Below are 24,247 nucleotides of genomic sequence, written 5' to 3'. Positions count from 1 at the left end.
TGTTGTCTACGTGCAAGCCAGTGTGATGTGGCAACTGGAACAGACTGTAATTTCACACCAAGAGATGCCTGGACTGGTTTTCTTCTGCTTTCCTGCCACAGCAGTGTTATAAAGCATTGAGCCATTTCTGTGAGGTCTCATGGTGGGCAATTGTTATACCCATGTGGGTGCCTACAAAAAGCAGAGAGATGCCCCGGGCTGAGCACCCGGCCTGGCTGCGAGCAGCGCGGGGGCCCTGCGAGCCCAGCTGTCCCGGCAGAGCCACACTCTCACCTGCTGTGGTCCCGCCTGCCTCTCTCCAAGGCCAGGGCTCGAAATCCCTCCTGTGCCAGAGAAGAGGCAGCCGCGGCCGGGAAACGCTCCCGCCAAGATCCGGCTTGGTGGAAAAGGGAGCTTTGGTTGCCTTCAGAGACGTCGTGAAGGGAACAGGAACAGTTGTTCTCACGCTCTTCCCGTCTGGCCCCATCTCTGCCTCCTCGGGGCTGGAGCCAGGGTGGCGGTGCCACCAGGGTTCCCAGCCGGAATGTCGCAGGAAGCCCCGGGGCTCCAGGGACACGCGGGGGCAGCCGCAATGCTCTTCCAGCACGCCCGAAGGAGCCAGGACGCCCCTGCCTGTCCGGGAGCAGGAGGGAGAGCCCAGCCCCCTCGGGCCCCTCCAGCGCCTTCTCCGCGCCGGCCCGGCCCGGCCCGACGGGGCTCCCGCCGTGGCTGTGGCCGGGCCCATGGCACGGCGGGGGCTCGGGGGCTGTCTGTTCCCACCCCGCGACCGCCGGCGGCACGGGCAAGTGCGGAGGTGCCCCGGTGCAAAAGTGCGAGGTGTGATGGGGGGATTTCCCTTCGCTTTGCATCTTAAAGGACTGAGGACATTTCCCCCTAGTCTCAACCTTCCCCTCGAGCTACCAGGCTGGACCCCTGCGGCCACGTACGCCAAGACTTGGAAAGCTACCATTCCACCCCGCTCACCGCCACCGGGCGGCTCAGCCCGCCCCGCCGGGCTGCGGCGCATGGACGGACGGTCGGTGGGGTGAAGGCGACACAGGCACCCTGGCTCGCCTTCGCCCCCGAAGGCAGCTGCAGCCCCAGCTCAAGCAGCGTCCATAGCTCGGGTCTGCCCCGAGTGCCAGCGTCCTCCCACCGCCGCCCCTCGCTCCTCCGATGCAGCAGGGAGCGGACACGCCTTAGAACAGCCGTCGCCGCCGGCCGCCTCAGCGGGCACCTCCGCCGTCCCGGGCACGGCGCCTGCGGGGCGCGGCCGCAGCGGCAGCAGCGCAGCAGCCACAGCTCGGCGGAGCGCACCCCGGGGGCGCCCACGGGAGACGCTCCCACCCACGCGTGCCCGGGGCGCTCCCGCCCCTCCGCCCGCCGCCGCCTGGCGCAGCCGCGCGCTCTTACACACCCGCACACTCACACTCACGCACACTCGCTCGGGCGCCCGGGCTGCACATCGCCGCTCCTCGCCCGCCCCGCCGGTTCGCCTCCGCCATGGCAAGCCCCGGCTCCGGCTTCTGGCCCTTCGGAGCCGAGGAGGGCTCCGCCGCCGCCGCCGAGACCCCCGGCACAGGTAGGAGAGCGCCGAGCGGCCGGGCGGGACCGGCCCGACGGAGCCGCCGTGACAGCGCTGCCCGGTGCCCGGAGCCCCCCGCTCGATCGGCGGGACGAAGCGGGGACCGACGGCGACTCGAGCCCGGGCCAGCGCCGCGGGGCTCGGCGGGGCAGGCGGTTCCTGGGGAGCGGGGCCGGGGGTCGGGCGAGACGCCCTCAGCCCACTCCCCCCCCCACGGACCCGCCGCTCGATTTTCTCTTGCAGCCAGAGCTTGGTGTCAGGTTGCCCAGAAGTTCACGGGAGGGATCGGAAACAAACTCTGCGGTAAGGGCAGGGAGGCCCCGGGAGCGCGCCCCGGGAGCGCCGCGGGACCTGCCCCGGGCCGGGGGGGCGGGGGACGAGGGTCCGTGCCCCGGTAATGAGGCCGTGTGTCCGTGTCGCTGTCAAGCCCTGCTCTACGGAGATGCCGAGAAGCCCGTGGAGACCGGAGCCAAGGCAGCAGCCCCGGGGGTAGCGGAGCCGAGGCCGACCTGCACCTGCGACAAAAAACCCTGCGGTTGTCAGAAAGCCGACGTGAATTACGCCTTTCTGCACTCAACAGGTAACGGCGCTCCCGGGGCAGGCTGCTTCTCTAAAACTAACGAGAACAAACCAGCGGCTCGGTCGGGAAATCGCGCCCGCCCGCGTTGCGCGGAGGCGTGGGGGGTCCGGCGGTGCGCGGCGCAGCTCTGCGCCCCCAGCCCTGGCCCCGCCGGGCATTTCTCAAATCTGCGAAAAATCACGCAAACAAACAAAAAAAAAAATCCCGAAAACAAAAACCCAAAGCAGTAAAAATCCCGTGTATTGGAGCCCGCGGCTTTTTCTTTCTAAAAGGAGCACTGAAAGCATCGACCTTCTCATTGAAGACCCTGCGATGTAATTAAGGTTGAAGGGGAGGAGGGAGATAGAGTGCTCTCCTACTCATTTGCTTTAATTCGAGATATTTTTGTACTTCATCTTTTCTGACCTTGGAGGTGTTGTCTCCTCCAGTGAATAGATCCCAGCTCCTCGCCGACATGCAATAGCCAAGAACTCTCCCGTTTGCTCGGCAGCCCGGAACCCCAAATTAGGGGCTTCCACTATAGTCTGGTTTGACTGAGCCATCGCTCTTAAACAAAAGCTCTGTGTACACCAAGACCCCGTGCAGCGTTGTCTCAGAAAGAGGCATTAAATTATCAACAAGTCACTTGCAGAGGAGACTCACAAGAAGGTATTTTATTGCAAGGCAAATGACAGTTTTAAGGGTGCTGCTTGTAGCATTTGTTGCTCAATCTTTATTACCTGTGAGATTCGTTTTCCCTTTTGTCTTGTTTCCCTGCTCTCACTGTCTTAAAAATTAGTCTGACATACACTGTGGACAGAATTGGCCAATTTAGATAGGATATTAAATCTTCTTGTCTCTCAGGACATTCCTCGAAATACAACCTTGCCAATTTGGTTATTAAATGAAAACAAAACCTATTCTTATTGACTAGAGTGTAAAGATTTTGTAAACATAAATGGGAGAAGGCTTTGTTCAGAATCTATGCATGTGGTCATAAAACGAAGTTAACTTTTAAATTTCTCCATTCCCAGATCTTTTGCCGACATGCAATGGAGAAATAACTACTATGTCTTTCCTACAAGATGTTGTGGACATTTTACTTCAGTATGTGGTGAAAAGTTTTGATAGATCAACAAAAGTTATTGATTTCCATTACCCAAACGAGCTGCTCCAGGAATATAACTGGGAACTGGCAGACCAGCCACAGACCTTGGAAGAAATTTTATTGAACTGCAGAACAACTCTGAAGTATGCAATTAAAACAGGTAATAGCAATGCTCATTTTCTACCCTCTATAATCTCATCCATTGATTAAAGGTGTCATTTCAATTTAGCTTGAAACGTTAAAGATTGAACAGCGACTGTATTTTGTCAGCTCCAAGCAATTTCTAGCAGAGACAGAAATCGTTTTCCAAAATGATAAAGCACTCCAGCAGCTCCATCTCTGTAGCTGTCAGTGCAGCCTCGCACACCCTTTCCGATTTAAAATTAATGCGTCTGTGCGTCGGAGTTGCCGAGTGTGGCACCGAGCACACTTTGCACATCTTCTCCACTTTCTGCCGTTCCTTTTCATCATTTCCCGTGTGATGTCCCGCGATCGCCTCTTGCTCCCGGCAGAGCGGGGCGCGGAGCTCGGGCCGAGGGGAGCCCATGCGCGGGGGCAGCAGGGACCAGCCCATTTAGCAGCCGAAATCACAGCAAACGGCCTGTAAATTCCAGCTCCGAGCGGCCACTGCCGTGTCTGTCACTTCGCCTGCAAGACATAAAATAAAAAGATAATTTACCTTACCCAGAAATATCGAGGATTTAGTTTCAACTTTAGGCTCAAGCAATAAAACCAATCCGATTTGTTTCAACAGCCATTTGTTGTTTTTCACCGGGGAAAGCAGCGATGGGTGACTCCTCCCTGCCTGGGATCCCCGTTAGTCGTGCCCCCCTGTGGGCTTGGTGCAGGGAAGGCGGCGTGGGGAGAGCCCGACTCCGCTCCGGGGCCACCTTAAACCGCGGCGGAGCGGGCGGAGAGCGGAGCCGCAATCACGGCTGCCATCGGGAAATAATAGGGGTCCGGAGAGCTCTTAGTGGGAATTTGAATTACTGAGAAATTGCTTTAAAATAAATGTGAAGCAGTTTACTGAAAGAGACAAAAGGCTGATTTGTGTCTAGAGGTTGAGAGGAAAACAAAAAAAAAATCTCAGGTTTTGAGAAGAGAACGGAACAGACTGATCCTGGTAAAGATTGTGAGGGATCTGTGTAATCCTCCTCGTTTAGGGGTGGAAATGACCATCCGCATGTTTTGATGAATGGGTCGGGTGCTGTCAGGATGTTTGTAAAATATTGAATTAAATAGTTAGGTAAATGATATCCAGAGAAGCAAAGTCGATTAGTCTGAATAGGGCATAGAAAACGTGTTTGCACAGAATGATGAAGAATGTGGAATCTGTGATTCTTGGAAATCAAAAAATAGAGTTTCTAGGCTGATTGCCATTAATCGTTTTTTGTTATAGCCTGTTTTCTCGTAACAGACCTATTTAATTTTGTGCATCCAAAAAAAATCCTTTAAAACAATGTTGCCATTTCTCTTCCTCTCTATAAATATCGAAGGCTTTCCCATCTTGGCATTTTATAATTTGTTTTAATGAAAATAATGTTTTTGAAGTCTGAAAACGGCTGCTGGGGGGTTTTGTGAAGTGTGGTGGGGTTCAGCCCAGGGGGTGCAGAGCCGCCTCGCTTGGCTGCTGCTGCTCCTCAGCGCCGTGGGGTGACAGCCCCAGCCTGGGAGGGGGTTCACGAAATGCGTGGGGTTTACACCTGGAGCCCTCGGGCGTGTGCTTCGGAGTGAAACACTGGAGTTACCCTCAGAGGAAGGACAGCACAGTGAGGTTCTGGCGGCAGCATCTGCCTCCACTCCTGCCGCAGAAGCACCTCGGACACGGCCCCTCCTGGGCAGCGTTTGGCTGCAGGGCCTCGGAGGCTGATTGAAAAATAAATTGTATTGCATTAGCCTCACAGCTGGACACCCAGGTCCGGGGATCCGGCGAGGCAGATGGCTGATTTTCGGCCGAGGGGCAGGTGTGGGTTGCTCGGAGGTGTTGCCTGCGTGCCACGGCTCACTGGGGTGCCCGGGGAAGCCACGCTGGAGAAGCCACGCTCTCTGCCCCCTTCCCAGCAGAGACAGAATTCTTGCTGAGAGGGTGTAAAAGGCAGTGACGGTGAATGCAGGGAAAGACGGGTGTGAAGTTCAGTTACTGTGTTCTGGAGAGTTGAAAATGAGCAAGTGAATTGAAATATGAACGTTTAAAAATGGCTTGGAAACTGCAGGAGGAGTGCGAGGAGACGGTTCTGGCCCAGCCTTGCTCCCTGGCCGTGCACGCAGTGAGGCTGCAGGCACGGCCAGACTCAGTGCCTCTGTCCATGCCTTCATCCGTGCCTCTATCCGTGCCTTCATCCGTGCCTCTATCCATGCTTCTATCCATGCCTCTATCCATGCCTCTATCCGTGCCTCTATCCGTGCCTTCATCCGTGCCTCTATCCATGCTTCTATCCATGCCTCTATCCATGCCTCTATCCGTCCCTCTATCCATGCCTCTATCCATGCCTCTATCCGTGCCTCTATCCGTGCCTTCATCCGTGCCTCTATCCATGCTTCTATCCATGCCTCTATCCATGCCTCTATCCGTCCCTCTATCCATGCCTCTATCCATGCCTCTATCCGTGCCTCTATCCGTGCCTCTATCCATGCCTCTATCCGTGCCTCTATCCGTGCCTCTATCCATGCCTCTATCCGTGCCTCTATCCATGCCTCTATCCGTGCCTCTGTCCGTGCCTCTATCCATGCCTCTATCCGTGCCTCTATCCATGCCTCTATCCGTGCCTTTATCCGTGCCCAGCCCTTCTCCTGGCTGCCCTGTGGGGGCCGTGGAGGCCGGGTGTTCCCCCGGGCATGCCGTGCCTCAGGCCGGTGCAGGTGGGAGGGTGTTTGGGAGGGTGTGTGGGGCAGAGGCGACGCCCTTGGTGAGGAAAGCCCGGCCCCGGGTGTTCCTGTGCCTTGGCCCTGGTTCTTGGCCGTCATCTCCCGGTTTACTCTGGGATATCTGTGAATACATTGTCTATTGCTAAACAAACCATTAAGTAATAATCTCCTGTTTTCACCTCTCAAGCAATTCTTCACCCTGTCACAATCTCTTTTCTGGTACCTCTTTGTTCAGGAACAGCTTCAGCAAAGGATGTGTGTTTCAGGCAGAGGGACACGGGGAGAGATTTTTGAGCAGCTCTCACAAACTCTTCTTACCTGGCCAGTTCAGCCTGTAATCTCGGCAAAGCCTCGGTTTTCCGTGGCTATCTAGGCAAGGGAAGAGAGCTCGCTGTCGTAGGGAGGTGTGACCGGGACAGGCAGAGCCCTGCAGCTGGGGCAGGGCTCAGGCTGGGGCAGTGCATCCCTGCCATTCCGTGTCACGGCCGCGCTGGAGAAGGGAAGGGCACGGAGAGGAGCGGGCTGTGTCACAGGTGTGGCAGCAGCAGCAGCAGCAGCTCTGCTCTCTCTGTCCGGGCATCTCTCCTGCAGCGCTGCTCCCTCCGCCTCGCTGGCTCCAGGGCACGGCTGCCCGAGCCCTGCGTGCTCCGGGCCCGTTCCCAGGGCGCTCCCAAGGCAGGTGGTGTGCTGGGAGGTTTGCTTGAGGAAACAAGCAATGACAACAGGGCTGTCGCCTTGGGCTGGGTGTGGGGCTGACACAGAACCGCTGAGACACTGCAGCTACAGATACAAATTCTGCCATTCCCCAGCTTTTCGGTGTGAATTTATTTCCAAAACAGGAAATTTTGTAACCTTCTTTGAGTCTTCCTGTAGTCCCGATCCACTAAAGGCCTTTAGCTCCTAATTTTCTATTACTTTCAGGTGAAATTTGTCATCCAGCTGTGATATGGAAACCTAAGCTATAAATATGGAAATCTTCAAAATCCCTCTGTCAGGGGAGGTGCAGACCCTGGAGCAGGGTGGCTGAGGCTGTGGTGGTGGTGATGGTGATGGGGTGTGTGTGTGTCTTAGGTCCATGAACCCCACTCAAGAGCAAGATCCAGTTCATTCTGCTGATGGATCTGAGCATCATTCCTCCGTGCTCAGGGGCTTTGGCTGCCTGGTTTTGGCAGCACAGACCAGGGAGAGGTGGCAGTTCTGTCAGTGAGAGGGGGAGCTCTGTGCAAAACGCGATCAGGCTGGATGGCAATGGCGCAGGGCTGGTCTCGGGTTAAGAGCACAGGCAAGCAGAATTTGGCTGTGTGTCCCCTGCCCCAAATCCCCAGCTCTGATCTGCCTGCTCAGCTTGATTGCTCTGCCTTTGTGTGCTGCAGGGTGGGAGCTGGGGAGCAATTCCCCGTGCTGCTCTGCCAGCCATGTGTCCACGCCTGATAAGAGGTCACAGGAGACTGAAGATAAGTTTTCTCTCAGTGCTGGGTCTGCATTTCCTCAATCATCTTGCTCTATCTTTTGTTTTCTCTGATGGCAATAACAGTACATCGTCTAAGGGTCAGGACAGGTGTTTCCCAAGGAGAGGCTTCCGTCCTTTGAGTTGGATGGCATTTAAGTAATTGTGGACTATCCATAATTTGTACCAGTAATTATGCCACTTATCAAGGGCTTGCGGGAAGTAACTAGTAAAAATGGAATTTTAATGCTTCCTGTGTTTAATGGCTCTAGGCACGTTTTTAAGGAAAATCTCTAGGAGGATTTTAGAAAAAAAACAGGAACCAATTAGATTAACCAAGAGACTGTCAACTTACTGAATATAGTCCTGCGCATCATTCTGCTGGGGCAGCAGAGCTTTATTTTATGGCATTGAATTAAAATCACAGTTGCAAGTAGCCAGGCTATTTGTAATTGCACTGTGACAGTGAAGAAATGACAAGGACCACCACCTTCCCTGCCATCTTCGTACAATCATCAGCCATTGAGTCATGTGCAAAGCAGTCACCAAAATACTCCATTTTCTCATTTCGCCCTGTCTATTACAATCATTAGCCATTCATCACTGATGTTATATGTCCTGGCAAGCTTTTCAGATGGTGTCTCATGTGTGCCTTTCAAACCTAGTCAGGCAAAACCATATCCAGTGACAACATGTGACACACTAACGGGAGCAAACAGCTATTTTTGTGAGGCAGCAATGTGCTAATTTTCAAGGCATATTGAAAGGATAATAGGGAATGTTGGAATTCATTATTCTGTGTTGAGTATAATTACTGACTTTGGAATGAGAAAGAAGAGAAATTATCCTGCCTTTTTCAAGAAATGTATTTACTGCCATTTGCTTTGTTTCATACCTTGAAAGCACTTCCTTCTCTATAGAAATATGGAGGTAAATATACTGTTCAGCACTGAATAGTTTCATTCAGAGTCATCAGCCTTTTGATAACATTTTCTATCTTATACAGGGCACCCTAGATATTTTAATCAACTTTCAACTGGGTTGGACATGGTTGGATTGGCGGCAGACTGGCTGACATCAGCAGCAAATACTAATATGTAAGTAGAAGATTTTTTAAATTTAATATATAGATATTTAATTTCATGATTATGATCTAAAATACTAATTCCTGTATGTGAGTGAAAGAATAATTTTATGTTAAAATTGCTGGGGAAAAAATAATCTGTTTTTTAAATGGTTGCAACAGTTATTTATAGAAAGACTTTCAATGTTGTCCTGTAGGTTGTCATTTATAAAATTTCATCATTGTGATAGGATGTTGGTTGTGCTGCCTCCCAAAAGCACACAAAAAATATATGCAGATTGGCATTTTGCATGCATAAATATGTAAAATGAAAGGGGTACTGAGTGAGCAGTTGCATTCATGTAGAGGGGTTATGTACAATCCGTACCCAGAGCAGAAACCATTGCTTTCTGTAAGAAAGAGATGTGGAATTTTAAAGTGTGGGGATTTTTTCACTTTGGGATTAGGAAGCATTTCTGTGTACTTGCTTAGCTCCATGCACTGTCTGGCCATTATGAATAGGACTGCTGACATGTGCCTCCAGACACGCACACGGGTTTGGGCAAGGCAAAGGGGCTCTGCCCAGCATCCCTCGGATAAAGGGCAAAGCCTTGAACCTGGAAGAGGTGGGCAAGATTTTATTCACTGAAGTGGGTGGAAATGGATTGTTAAGGGCTCCCTGCATTTCTCCTTCTAGACATTTGATGTCAAATGAGAAAGAAGACCATGGAAAGTATTGTGAAACAGAACTCTACCCAGTATAAGATAGAGTATATTGTGGCTATAATGTAATGTAATATTGGAAAAAGATTGTAGATTAAACCATTAAATATGGACATTACTACATTTCAGGTTCACCTATGAAATTGCTCCAGTGTTTGTACTTTTGGAATATGTCACACTAAGGAAAATGAGAGAGATGGTTGGCTGGCCAGGGGGCTGTGGCGATGGGATATTTTCACCTGGTACATAACATTTCAAGCTTTCTCTATTTTTCAGACTGTGGTATATGACATCCCCTGCAGCTAAAGAGTAAATATAATTAAATATGCATGTTTGAGAGGACACTTGCTAGTAAACACCAGTGGCCTCTTTGACATAAAGTATTGCATGTTTATGAATTTCAGGGATGTGATTATGAGGGTCTGTTTGAGCAAATTGCACTGCATGATGAGCAGCTGTAATGGCACATGGGAAACATAATGAGAAGAGACATTTGCCTTGCAGTTTTGCTTTGCCCCCCCTTTTTATGGATCCTATGAAATAGAAAGACTGTTGTATTAATAACAGAGGAAAGAAACACAACAAAGCTCTCCAGCACCGCAGGGGAAATTGGAGCAAACAGGGAAAGACGTAGCATACCTCCCAGCAATTTCAGTGGAGTCAGGAAGACCCTGCCAGCATTAGAGCATGCTGTTAGCTTTCCATGTGAAGCTGACCTGTTTTTCTCAGTGGGGTCCTTGGGTGCTTAGTTAATCTGAGTGCTTAAAGGCTGAGAAACCTGGTTTCTTCAGGGCAAGTCAGTAAGGCAAAAAAGTTAGTGTAGAAAAATCATTGACAAACATTAAGATTTTTTTTATTTTTTAATCATTCCACTTAGTCTTTTGATTTATACTCTTTGTCACCTCTCCTCTGACTCTAATTTCATTGCTCAAAAATTTTGGCTTGTCTATCTTATGAAATTGCAAAATAATGAAAGAATTTACATTGGGTGTAATATCTTGGCTTGTCAAAAGAGAACAGACTGTTAGCTGTTGCAGAAGGAGCCTTTCTGGAAGGGAACTTATTTGACCTAATGGAGAGAGAAAGAGTGCACTCTTGAGTAGAGGAAAGGCGTCACTGATAGCAGCCCAGGACATTTGGCTCTCTGAGGCCAGGGAGGTCAGGCAAGGCTCATCTTCAGCTTCTCACATCTGAATGCATATGTGGGAAGTGTGTGGGAGTTTTATTCTGGCCCTTCCCACAGGTATAGAGAAATAGATGAGAAGAACTGACATTGCTTTTTCACGAGTTCTTAGTTAAAAAGCCTGAGAGCAAAAGCTCTGACAGTTTTTACTGTGGTGCTTAGAGATCCCCCTGAAAACCTTGGCCCACATCACACCTGGCATCTAAGTGTGTCTCACGGGCCCAGGACCAAAGTGAAAGCTTTTGGAAACGGAGTGGTGGTTGGTTACCAGCCCTGACCTGACTGGGTACAGCTGCCCTTGGCTCCCCACCTTCCCAGGGGCTGGTCAGGGCCCTGCAGGGTGAGGGCAGAGCGATGGCAGTGCTGCCCGCCCATGGCAGCGGGCTGGGGGAAAGGCTCAGTGGCTGTGCCAGATCTGCCCGAGTGTGGCAAACTCAGGTGGAGATGGTGTGAGTCAGGAGAGGTGTGTGCCTCGGGAGGAGCTGCCTGGCACGGGCCCAGGGCACTGCTGCTGTGCCAGAGCTCACTTCATCGAGCTGAAACCTGTGTGGGGACGGGCTCTGTGGCAGGCAGGTACCTGTGCTGGCGTTTGCAGGGCTGCCCCTCTCATTCTTTCTTTGTTTCTCTGCAACTTCTGGTTTGTGCAAAGTGCATCTTTATAATTTTCTCTGTTAAGGCAGCAATACTCAGTGTGCAGGTTCTGCTTTTTTAGGCAATGATCAAAATAATTTCTGTGCTGTCTTCTCACTTCATGGCTTTAGCTGAAGACCTTACTGTGGCAAAGAAAAGGTTCTTTCTCTCTGCATTCTCTGGGATGAGATATACAGTATCAATACATGTGAAGCATAAAAGCCTGACTGTTTTCTCCAAATTCTGTAGGTGTGTTTTGTTAGCTACAATTAGCTGTGGATGTGAATACAACTATGAAATTAAAAGCAGAATGCAGGCTTATGAGTAAACTAAGCTTAAATGACTGAGTAATAAATACTAATAAGAAACCCTGGTATTGAAGAAACTAAACATTTCAGTCTTGATTCTTTTGACACTGAGCCAAGGACTTTGGACAAGATAGGCCAAATTGCTTCAACTTAGTTCGCTCACCTAAATTATCAATAGCAGCTCTTACATAACATCTGCATTTTTTAGAGACAGGTACCTGAGCATTTCCTCTTAATCTCTCCATTTCTTATTTTGTCATTTCGAAGAAAGGTGTTGAAATACATTCATATCTCTCAAGATAGTTGAAAGGGGAAGAAAAACCCCAGTGTGTACTGACCTGTATGCCAGCAATGCCATTCTTGTGTGGCCTTTTCCCTTGGATTCACAGGAGGGCCAGTGAGGTCAGGGAAAGCCCACAGCAGGGCAGCCTCACTGCAAGAGCAGAGCCAGGATACTGATTAGAAATGAAGGGCACAGTTGTGTGGGCTATGGAACAGTAGTTATCTCTAGTGAGATTAAAACAAGTTTTACAAAAGTCAAAACAATGTTAATTTGTCAGCACAGATAACCAACAGTGCTTCCTTCATCTCAAAGGATGGATTTTATCTTATCTCACTTTGGCTGTCCAGGCATTGGGTGTTACCCTGGGCTGGTTACAGCAGCTCCTGTGTTTTCCAGGGAGAATGGGGATGTGTCTGCAGGGCAAGTTCCACCCACCACAAACAGCTGCCATAGGATGAGCTGAACCATCCTCTGGAGGTGCACATCTTGTGCTCTTCACTCCATTTTTAGATGGATGAAGGTTGCAATAGTTGAACTCTTACCTCACTGGCATTTCAACCTGTTCATTTAAAACTTCTTCTTTATATAAATACATGTGCATAAACATGGATATACAATTAATCTGTGTGTGTGTGTATATATATACACACATAGGATAAACCTGATGGATTTCATGCATACATGTCTGTCTGTGTGTGTGTTTGTGTGCATACAAATTTAAAAATTCTCAGCATCTGCCTCAAGTACTGCATTATATTCCCATAGTGCTCATGCAGCATTAATGTAAAGCCAAACATTGCTCCACTGTAGACACAGAGACTTGGTTTGCAAAAAATTTCAAACAGGAGAAACAGACCACTGCAGAGCTGTAGATCTGATACCCGTCTGTGAGTGGGTTAAATACCCAACTTGAAATGGCTGTTTTAAGTGAATGTATGCCAGTGATTTTAAGGCTAGTGTTAGGGACATTTAATCTTTTCCCCTCGTTCCCATAAGAGGACAATTAAAATGAAAAATATTTGTTAGAATGACCCTTTTTCCTTTCTCTTCCCTCTTCCCACTCCACTTATCCAGAAGATAGCAGCTGTTGGGTCTCAGTGGGTGGGTTTGCTCAAAGCTGGGGCATGAAACACCACCCTGATTTAGGAGGGGAGAGCACAGATTAGGTCACACTTGGAAATCCCTTAGGATGCCCCTTGTGTGGGCACCTGCTTAGGAGATGGAATGGAATGGGGATTATGTGTTGATAGCACATGAAAAGCTAAGACTGGGGACTGGAGGAGAGATGGTAGTTGGAATGAGGGTGAAAGGAAGCACCAGTCATTTTTTGCAGTGGTACTTTCTGCATAAGTGGTTTTTTGTGTGTAGTAGATCCTGTTGTTACACAGCCCAGCTGTGAGGAGCATCAGGAAGAAGAATCTGTGTTTCTACCACAAGGCAGAGACATTTATATAGAAAAACTGTAGCAAGACTTGTTTGTTCTGCAATGATATTACAATGAATAGAAAAAGTAACAGTATATTACTGTGGACTCCAGGTGGTGCCATATCTAACATGTATGCTATGTTGATTGCACGTTTCAAGATGTTCCCAGAAGTTAAAGAAAAAGGAATGGCAGCTATTCCCAGACTGGTTGCCTTCACATCGGAACATGTATGTGTTTCTGTTTTTTCCTATCTGTTACATCTGCTTGTATGACTTTATGATGAAGAAAACAGCTGAACAGGAATTTGTTGACAACTGTCTTCATTTCTGTTACTCCTTCACTGGGAATAAAAACATGGGAAGGACTGAAATTTTTATCTGTAGAGGGGTGATCTCTGCACTTCCCTGTGGCTGAAATCCAGGCAGAGCAGTCTCTACAGTGCTCCTGTGCTATTTCTTTGCTCTCACACATGTCCATATAAATGTTGATGTGAGTGGTAAGGACCACATCAAATGAGGAGAGCTCATCATTGGGTTTCAGCACTTTCTGCCAGGACTGTCATCTGTTCTGGGGCAACAGAAAATCCTTTTGAGTCAAAATCTTTCCATCTGAAACCACTCCTGCTGTTATTTAATGAGAAGGTGATAACATACATGAAGACAGTCCTGTGACAATGCTGTGTGTGTGTGCAGCAGAGCAGCCGCAGTATTTGCTGGGCTTCACTGTGAGTTTCTGCCTGTGAGCAAAAGCTTCAGCACATGGGGGTTCATCACAGGCACTGCTGGGACCTGCCAGGGGCGAGGGAGGTGGGCACAAGAGAAACAGGAGCAGTCCTTGTGGGAGGGTTCTTTGCTCTTTGTGCAGCCGTACAGAAGTCTCTGTTGGGAGGGTTGTTTTTGGCTTTACAACCATTTGGAGCTCCTTGCAGCGCAGAGTGGAGAATGTGGGTGCAGGAGGAAAGGAAAGAGGAAGGTTTATCCTCAGGAGGGGCTGTGAGCTGCTTTCAGGCTTCGTTGTCCACTTCTATATTTCTCTCCAGCTGTGTGGGCTCAGCCAGAAAGGACTCATTTGTGGCCAAGGCTCAGCAGGATACTGTCCATGTTAGGTGACAAAGTCCTCCTGCTGCCTCTGACTTACCTTAAAATGTGCTTCCATTCTATGCAAGTGTGAAGAACAAAATACTCTAAAAGTTATCACCAAAGTGCAGGAGGAAATCTCTCAGAGGATGCCTTTCATAGCAGTAGGATGGGATGAGATGTGGTACACAGCTGTGGGCTCCACGTTGCAGAATTATTGCTCCCATAACAGTTAAAGAGGACAGTCTACACATGAGTTGCAACTTTCCAAAGCTGGATGTACAGCTAGAGATACATTAGCCACGTGGAAGTAACAAGCCTAAGTCCTGCAAATGAGGCTCAACATGATTATTTAAAGTAACAAATCCTATTAATCATTAGAGTATTTCATTGTTTTCGTAGCAATGAAGTGTTAAACAATGACCCAAATTGTGCTAACAGTCTCAAAATAATGAAATGAGCTTTAATAATTGTGTTTTCATGCCAGGGAAGAAGCAGTTCCCTTAGCAAATTAAACATTCAAAAATAAAATATACTAGAGAATTCATAGGGCAGCATCTGAAGTCCATTACATTTTAAAAGTATCTTCAAATTGCCGTTTTGTCCCTTCCTCAATCAAGCTTTATAAAAAGTATATTCTCATCTTCTAGAGAAGTTAAGAAACTGCACTATGTGAAGACAGGACCCTTTAACCCTTGCCCAAAGGCTAAGGGATCATGGTTTAACCCTCAAAACAGCAGAAGCTGTTACTGAAAATTCAGAGGCCTAGAAGTACAATCCTTTTTAAGGTAGGAAGTGTCATGCAGGACCTGAACACACACTTAAGATATGCAAATGTCATTTGTCTCATTTGTCACATCATGCTGATGATCTACCTACTTTAGGACTCCTTGGCCTGACTGAGGTTTCTCTCTGCCACAGTTGGATGCTCTTGAAAAACAATGGCCATGGAACAAGCAAATTGTAGAATCATAAAACACCCTGAGTTGGTAGGGATCCATCAGGATCATCAAGTCCCGTTCCTGACCCTGTGCAGGACACCCCAGAAACCACACCATGTGCCTGAGTGCATTGTCCAAAGCTTCTTGAACTCTGTTAGGCTTGGTTCACCTCACTGGAGAACTATTACAGTGCTCAACCACTTTTTGGGTGAAGGACTTTCTCTAGATATTAAACTTAAGTGTCCCTTAACTCAGCTTTGTGCCTTCCCTCGTGTCCTGTCACTGATCACGAGAGTGAGGAGATCAGTCCTTGCTCCTCTGCCTCCCCTGATGAGGCTGTTGAAGGCCACACTGAGGTCTCCCTTCAGTCTCTCCTCCAGGCTGAGCAGACCAAGTGACCTCAGCCACTCCTCATATGGATTCCCCTCCAGACCCTTCACCATCCTTGGAGGCTCTCCTTGGACACCCTCTAGCAGCTTAATGTCTTCTTGTATTGTGGCACCCAGAACTGCATGTGATACCCAAGAGGAGGCAGTTCCAGTGCAGAGCAGGACAATCCCTGCCTTGCCCTGCTGGCCATGCTGTGCCTGATGCCCCCAGGACAGGGTTGGCCCTCCTGGCCCCAGGGCACTGCTGGCTCAGGTTCAGCTTGCCATGGACCAGGCCCCCAGGTCCCTTTCAGTGGCACAGCTCTCCAGTCTCTACACACCACCAGGGCTGCCCCATCCCAGGTGCAGAATCCAGCACTTGCCCTTGTTGAACTTCATACGGTTGGTGATTGCCCAGTCCTCTTAATTTATAGAGGTCTCTTTGCAGGCTCTCTCTGCCCTTGAGGGAGTCAATAGCTCTCCCCAGTTTAATGTCATCAGCAAACATACCCAGCATCCAGGTAAGTCCTGTGTCCATGTCATTAATGAAGGTGTTAAAGAGCACAGGGCTGAGGATGGATCCTTGTGGAACCCCATCAGTGGCAGGTCACCAGTCTGGGGTCACCCCATTCACTGTAACCCTTGGTGCCCATGATCCAGTTGGTCACCCATTGTGTAACAGGGCTGTCCAGCTGTGAGCTGGATGCTTTCTCCAGAAGGACACTGTGAGAGACAGTATCAAAAGCTTTGCTGAAGTCCCAAAGGCTTCATCTGCTGGCTTTCCTAGATCAGTGGGTTATAGAATGAAATCAGGTTTGACAAGCAGGACTTTCCTTCATGAAGCTGTGCTGGCTCTGACCAATGACTGCATTGTCCTCCAGGTGTTTTTCAGTACCTCCCAGAATAATCTTCCCTGTGAATTTGCCAGCTACTGAAGTGAAGCTAACAGGCTTGTAGTTTCTGGGGTCCCTCTTCTTGCCCTTCTTGGAAGTTGGGATGATGTCCTCCAGCTTCCAGTCAGCTGGGACCTCTCCAGATTCCCAAGACCACTCAAAGTCAGTGAGAAAGGCTTTGTGATGACTTCAGCCAGCTCTTTGAGAATTCAGGCCCCACAGATTTGTAGGGATCAGGCCCCATAGATTTGTAGGGATCTAGCTGGAGCAGCAGATCCATAGTGTCATTTTCCCATGCTCTGCATGCAGGGTGTGATAGTAAACAAAGCTTAAGGTAACTGTATGTGTTTAGAAACTCGTAGATTTTGGTTTTCAAATTTTCAGTCAGATGCAAAGATTTTAATATCAGCAATTCTCAATGAAGAATTTCAGCATCCCAGATGAGACTCTATTTTCATTACTACCAGTCTAGAGCTTCCTGTACTATAAATGAATGAAGTTGTATCACAGTTGCCACCACTACTACTGTAATCAGAATATGGCTCAGTCTGATGCCATTATAGGTTCAGCTGCCAGTGGGGGAGAAGGGAAGGGAGGAGTAATTCACAGCTTTTAAGTAATTACCTCCTTAATTTAGGAGTGCATCGTGTTCCAAAATTAGGAGCCTCACTCTCTGCACAACCAGTGAAGAGAAGCACCTCTGGAGAGAAACTCAGAGCATCCAAATTAGGAACCTAAATATTCCTGAATTTAAATGTTCTAAATCACCTTTGGGAGGGCTTCACCTACTTTTGTGCGCTGACCATAAAGAGCCTCCTCATATACACAACCTACATTTGGTGCCTAAAATAGGCCTATGTGATTATTCCAACTGCGCACATTCCCAGCCAGCAAATTTCCCCCATCCCACAACTTAGCACTCTGCTGCTGTTTGTTTCTATTTCACCAATGATGGTGAAGTACTCTGCAACTGCTTGGGTAGGTCTTCCTCAGGTTTAATTTCCTGAGATGCACTTGGCACTCAGGATTTCATTCAGTCCTCTGTATTCATCAGGGCATCATCAGTCTTCTTTCATTTGCACTGCTCATGATCAGTGATGTCCTTCAGGGCAGCTGTTCTGGACTGCACATGATGCAAGAGACCTTGACTCAGAGGGGAAAAAGTGATGGATGCCAGCTGTAAAAACCTGTTTCAGTCTATCATTTCAAACACTACGAAAAATCCAAAGTGAAGGCCTCCTCCTGTGTTCCAGCATATCAGCTTTAGGCTGCTGTAGCTGTTCAGAGGAGTCCATCCCTTTTTCAGCATGGAGAAAGCTGCTGAAAGAGATGGCTGCCTTCTCAGAACATTTTAGTTGTTCCATTTGGCCCCAAGGCAAGACCTGTTAAATTTTTACTGATTCCCTGTTGTGATTTTGACCTGCCCAGCCAGCACCGTCTTAAAGAGTGTCCAATAGTGGCTGCAAATTGTACGGAGCAGGGATTACACCTAGGAGGCAAAAGGACACAGTCATGCTGCCCTGAGGAGGAAAAGTGTGCAAAGGGGAAGTTTAGCTGGAGAGAATTAGGTGGGTTCAAGTCACAAAACAGACTTTGGCCCTTTTCATTGCTGGTAGGAAAATAGCTTTAAAAAGCTTGCAGAATTTCTGTGGACTTGATTAATTAGGGACTGTGTGGGCTTAATCCACAGTTCAGAAAATGAAAAAAAGGCTGGTCAAACAATTCCAGTATCTGTGGGAGAAGAGTGGTTTTGTGAAGTTTTTATTTGAACAGTTCCAGAAGCCTACTGTGAAGCTTCTTGGTGCTGATGCAGGAGGAAGTTAAAAAATTACTTCTGTGTCTGTAGCTTGATAGACCATTTCACACAGGCTATGGAAGGTTTTGGGTTGGTTTCTGTGTGGAATGAAGGAAAATCTGATCCCTAATCTACCACTTCCATGATATGCAGTGTTGCCCTCTGTCCCTGCAACTTAGGAGACACTTTGCAGATCTGCCACCTGCCAGAAGCAGTCCAAGGGGTGTTGTGTGAGGTGTTGCTTCCAGAGGGAGGTTTGAGGAGCCTGAAAGTCCTGTTTTCTATTTTGTAGCATAGACTAGAAAGCTGTAAATTAGACTCTGGGCATACAGAGTAAGTAGGAATTAGATTTGTTTCCACCTAAGGAAACTTAAAATCAAACTGATGGATTCACACATTTTTTTCTTTGCACTACTTACTGCATAATAACTAGAAAATTATTTTTATGGTATTTGAAGCCAGGGGGAAACTGAAAATTATTTGAGGAACAACTTATTTCAGGTAGCACCATTCAAATCAGAGTAAAAGCATTTTCTATAAAAGTAGTGCTCTAGTGCAGTCAGTCCTAAAGGAGAAAATCATCATTTGGGTCTAATCCTTCATCTGGTATGGACCAGAATACCTTGTGGCTTTTACAGTGCCACAGTATCCTCCTGAACTCAGTGCAACATTTCTTATTATATACAGTGCTGCAAAACTGTCTGCACTCGAAATAAACCAAATGAGTCTTTCTGATTAGAAAAGCGGCATGAAGTTGTGTGTTTGGAAAATGCCAAGGATGTGCATACTGGTATGTTTAGAAACATCAATATCCTCATTTCTCACCTGATACTAACAAGTAACTTTAAAAATTGAATAGCAGTAGGTAAATGAAACCATAGCAAATATATCTCTCATTGCAGTGTATTTAAAACTTGGATGGGACACAGTGTGTTCTTTTTGTAGGTAATTGAGGGAGAAGCTGTAGCTTGAAATCAGATGATAAAGATAGGATTCATGTTGCTTAATGTTAATCACCTGAAGTGTAAACATTTAATCTGAGTTAGTCTATGCACTTTTTATGGCCAATAAAAAAGAGCGAGATCTGCAGAAGACAACTCATCCTAAGTCTAAAGCAGGTGCCAAAGCCTTAGGAGATCAGGGAGGTATGGAGGTACCTTTTTCCCCACCTTTGTGGGACCCCAAACAGCAAGCCTGAACTAGAAACACATTTTTAGATTATTAAGAGAGAAATAGCCCAGCCTACACATCCAGAGATTGCACAATGCTTAAAGCCCAAGAGAAGTGAATAGGAAAGTGAATTTTCCTTCTTTGCTGGTGAATAGGTGATAAGGTGAGGCTGGGGGTCCAGATCTCCTGGGCTGCCAGTGACAGACCCTGGGGAGTTTCAGCTGCAGGAGATCAGTCCTAGCTTGCTCAGCATTTGGAAACTGGCTGCTGATAAGCCACCTCCACAAAGCTCATGCCATTCTGGATTTATTTAAGCAAGGAGAAGCAGCAATCTGAAAACACAGCCATGCCCTGTGGGGCTCATGGCATTAGGATGGTTGTTTGTGACAGCTTCAACCATGCCAGATGATGAGCAAGTAATTTAGCAAGCTACAAAAATAGAAGCATCTGTATATTGAAGCACTTCAGATAACAATACTGTACTTTTCAGCATCATAGCATTTTTAATTATTCTTCCATTTTTCAGGGGGCTTATTCATTATTGCACATGTAATACATTTACACTCTCTCTACCTTACAAAGCTAACCATGTAAAAATGGCTATCTGGGGAGCAAACCTGTACCTAACAGCCTTTGAAATTTTAGATAAAGGGAAAATTCCCCTGGCTCAGAATCACCTTTTTTGTTTTTCTGACTGTCAGTACGCTCTTAGTCACTAATATCTATATACCTATATCACTAATATCTATATCACTAATACCTTCTCCTTCACCCCTGAATTTCACCACATTTCTTTTTATATAGAAATTAGGTTCCTCTCTACTGGGAATATATTTGCAGTTTCCATGCACCCTGTGCAGTGTGTGAAGAGAGGGAGGCAGAAAGCCAAAATGACAGCCAATTCCCACCTTGTGTCCTCCTCTGTCTGCAAGCCCAGGACAGTGCTGAAACTCCAGACCTTCCAGTGCCTCCAAGCCTGGCTTTTCCTCTTTTCCTTCAGGGCTGGCATCAGGCAGCCTGCACCTGCCCTCCCTTTGTCCCCCTGGTTCTCCCTCCATGAGGCTTCAGATCCGTGTAACTCTTACACAGCTGAGTTGTGAAGGGTGATGTTCAGGCTCCCTTCTTGGTGTGTCTGAAAATCTGTAGCCCTGGTATTTGCAGAGGGGTCACATTTCATGTCCTTCCTTGTTAGCCCAGTTAAATCATCTGTGAATAGTTCTGTCTGATCAGGTTTATTTCTGCAAACCTTTTCATCTCGTTGACCTTTATAGTTTTCTGTGTTTACCATTATGTTACACAGACAACCAAACTTTCACCAACATCACAGGAATATTAAATCAAATTTTAATACACAATGATAATTGTGAAAGTTTTCTTTGGTTCTGCAAATATATTTTTTCCATTTTGCTTTCATCCTTGGTCTTTCAGAGCCTGTCAAGTCCTTGGAGTAATTCCTGTGGTCTTGCCCTAAAACATGAAAACATAACAGCAGTCATATATCTATACTGGAAATTCTTATATCTGTGACTGTATAGACAGATTGAGCCATTTCATATTCAGTTTGTTTAGAATTTGTAATTGCATTTGCCCTTCTGTGCACACACTTCTGTATTTCTTCCCAATTTATCCGTAAACCAGTTTTGGTTCCTGGCCACTGAATTCCCTTCAGTCTCTAAAAAGCCTTCAGGCAACTGAGCTATCAGCACTACATTCATTTTTTTCCCCCAGTGCTCTTTTAGCAGTGCCATGAGACTTCTTAGCAAGGCAGCTGCACTTGGCCATATTCCAATAGATGCCTTTGAGCACATGGGCCTAATTTCCTTCCTCATAGTAGACCATTTAAATCTGTCTTTTCCTTTTTAAGGCACTTTGAATAGTTCTGGGTTTTTAGTATAAAAACAAATTGCAACAGTAAATCTTTTTTAAATAATGTGGAGTAAGGAGCAAAATTAATAAATGTAATGTCATCAACTCAAACCCCAGTGAAATATATCTGTGCCTCTTCACCCCTAAATCTCTACCTGCATTTATATATTTACACCACCCAGTATGTGCACATCAGTTCATGTAACAAATGAATAAAAAGCAGATTAATTTTTTTTAAGTATATGCATTCAATTCTATCTTCATATAACATATCTGTGAACTGTCATTATACTGGCAATATTTTTGCTCTGTTTTCAATTTTTGCAAAGTTCCAAGATACTTTCCTAAACTGGGAATTTTTTATAAGCCTCCTCCTGCCAATAGCCATTTCATGGGCTCTTCTCTTCCCTGCTCCCACAAAGCTGCACTGCTGCCCCATAGGGCTCAGGAAGGCCCACAGGGCTGGGAACAGACTTTTGTATCTTTGATGTTTCGAGGGTTTTGGATTGGTCACAATCCAAGCCTTCATCTACAGTGCATTTGTGCTGGGGAAAAGCCCACTGAATTTAGTGAAGCTGATGAAACTCAAAGAAATGCATTTGTTCAAAAATTCAGTTTTGTGAAGGAAATAACATGCCATGAAAAATGTCAGTGTGATGGCTGAGCTGTGATGTTCAGTGTTTAAATACTTCCTAGCACCTTGTGACTCCCAGCTAGAAAAACAACAGAGCAGATTCCAAGATGAACAGACCTGTGACCAGTGGCTTTAACAGGCTGGGTGATGTCTGGGTGTCAAACACCTGCAGTGTCTGAGTGCTGGTGGCTGCAGATGCACTTCCCATTCTCACAGCAGGTATCACAGGACTTTGTTCAGAGAGAAGGGATAGAAACTTCTTCACCTGATGTCATTCAGCACCCACTCCAAACCAGCCACCCTTACTCTGGATAAATCTTTGCCTGAAGGTGCCTTTCTCCCCCTGAATGCAGAGGAAGCCTACATGATGGTGTCACCTTGGTTAGGCTACCTGCAAGGGACAGGCACCAATCCCCTGTGGCTCATCTAAGTGATGAGTGTGCATTCCATTTATCATCAGTTCATGTGAGAGTCGGTGCAGTGTGTGTATGTTTACTTTTCAGAGTGTGCTTACTTCAGGGACTGGTGTGGTTTGCTGTACTAGTACTTCAAAAACTGATTTTACATCTAGGCAACCTGTTCAGGGGCTGCTCAATACACATTTTTCACACACTGAACATGAAGCCATGTCCACCAGGGAAAAGCTGTACCAACCCATTGCATTTAAAAAACAAATCTAATATTAAAAATATTTGCCTGAGGAAGTATTTTTAAATTGTCCATATATCATCAGTGAAACATGACTTAAGAGCAATCTGAACTTCTTAAAAATATCCGGATATTTAAAAAGTCAGCAGACATCATGAAAATGTTAAGAATTTCATCCAAAATGGTGAGAATACAGGCATATAAAAAAGGAGTTTGTACTGGAAATTCTTAACCATAGCAATCTTAACCATAGCAGTCAAGCCTCCATGAAAACTACTCCCTGAGAAATTTGTAAAACACAAAGGTTTTTCCTTCTGAAGTTAGATGTACATCTTTCAGTTCTTCTACTCTTCTTCCTCTTTCATTAAGTTGTAATTTTCAAAGTGTTCATTATGCTAAGAGTCCTTTAGCATGCAGTGAATCTGTGCCCTCGTGGCCTTTAGGTGAAGTCCACACGTTTAACCGTTGTGCCAGTCGCTTCCCCTTCTGCTCTCTGCTGCTTGCAAATACTCCCTTGACAAAGCCATAGTGATTGCTTCTTTCCTTTGTGATCTGCAAACTAGGTCTTTCTTCTTCAACACTCTGGACACTTAAAAAGCCTTGTTAGGTTTTTGTCTTCTGGATCTTTTTTATAGTGTTACATCCTAAGTTAATGATACTGTAGTATCTAAAGAATTTCCATTTTTTCAATGTTTAATAAACTGTAGTTAAAATTACTTTAGACAAAATTGTTAACAGCTGGGTTTGAGTTAATACAAAACCAGATTCTTGGGGCTATAGTTTGATATGAAACTGTTGCATTATCATAATCACTGGGATTCAATTTTAGGATTATGCACCAACACTAGCTTGGGAGTTAAGTCCTATGAGCAAGAGAAAATTAGGCCAATGTAAACTCCAGTATGTAGCTTACACGTTTTATTTGTGTATACAGATTAACTAATAGTCTTACTATAATGATAATAATAGCCCCATTCTGATTTTAAACTTCAGTAGCTGTATTTATTAGTAGGAGTTATTACTGGCTTTCACTGGCATGACATCACAATTAGGCTTCCTATATTAATTTCTCTCTTTTTCTCTGGGCAGAATATACATTGTAGCACATGACTCTGGGCATCACAAACTAAATGAATTCTGTAGAGAAGACTATTTTGTTTCAGTAAATCAAGCTCACAGCAGAATCTGTACAAGCAATAGAAGCTGCAGGTTTGCATCAAGGTCCAGCATGGACCACAGTTATGTCTGTAATATTCCAGGAGTAAACCCAGATTAGAGTGATTGCTGTTCCTCCAGTTGATGGTACTGACCTTCTTTGAAGCCTCAAATTACAGTGATCAGTTTCCAAAAGGGCTCTGAATGTAATTACTGCCTCGTGGAACTTATTGCTGAAGGGTTTGCAAGAGGGTAGTGTTTTATATTAAATTAAATAATAAATAATAAAACAAGTAAATAATAATAAATTTATTTTTTCAGAGTCACTTTTCTGTGAAGAAAGGAGCTGCAGCCTTGGGTATTGGTACAGATAGTGTGATTTTGATTAGATGTGATGAAAGGTAAGTAAAGATGTCAAATACACCTTTTATTGTGGTGCATAGCACAGGATCATCAGGTGCTCATCTCAGAGAGAGTATGTAGGATGTGATCAGCAGTTGGTGTAATTTGTCATGGCACTATCATCTTCATCAGCTTTACAC

The 24,247-nt window shown here is 46.5% G+C and overlaps 1 protein-coding gene across 1 annotated transcript in view; it reads left to right on the top strand.

The window, feature by feature from the left end:
• Window positions 1-1,335: 1,335 nt before the first annotated feature.
• The window catches only part of GAD2 (glutamate decarboxylase 2), a 40,443-nt gene continuing 17,531 nt past the window's right edge, over window positions 1,336-24,247 (top strand). The window contains exons 1-8 of the mRNA XM_058021986.1: window positions 1,336-1,561; window positions 1,808-1,867; window positions 1,992-2,144; window positions 3,158-3,391; window positions 8,550-8,640; window positions 9,459-9,571; window positions 13,271-13,386; window positions 24,027-24,106. Coding sequence (XP_057877969.1) covers window positions 1,483-1,561; window positions 1,808-1,867; window positions 1,992-2,144; window positions 3,158-3,391; window positions 8,550-8,640; window positions 9,459-9,571; window positions 13,271-13,386; window positions 24,027-24,106 — 926 coding nt within the window. The 5' untranslated portion in view covers window positions 1,336-1,482. The remainder of the gene's footprint in view (window positions 1,562-1,807; window positions 1,868-1,991; window positions 2,145-3,157; window positions 3,392-8,549; window positions 8,641-9,458; window positions 9,572-13,270; window positions 13,387-24,026; window positions 24,107-24,247) is intronic.

Source organism: Melospiza georgiana, chromosome 1 (assembly GCF_028018845.1).
Source record: "Melospiza georgiana isolate bMelGeo1 chromosome 1, bMelGeo1.pri, whole genome shotgun sequence".
In the NCBI taxonomy this organism is placed as follows: Eukaryota; Metazoa; Chordata; class Aves; order Passeriformes; family Passerellidae; genus Melospiza; species Melospiza georgiana.
The sequence above is the reverse complement of the archived record's forward strand: the minus strand, read 5'-3'. Positions and strand labels throughout refer to the sequence as shown.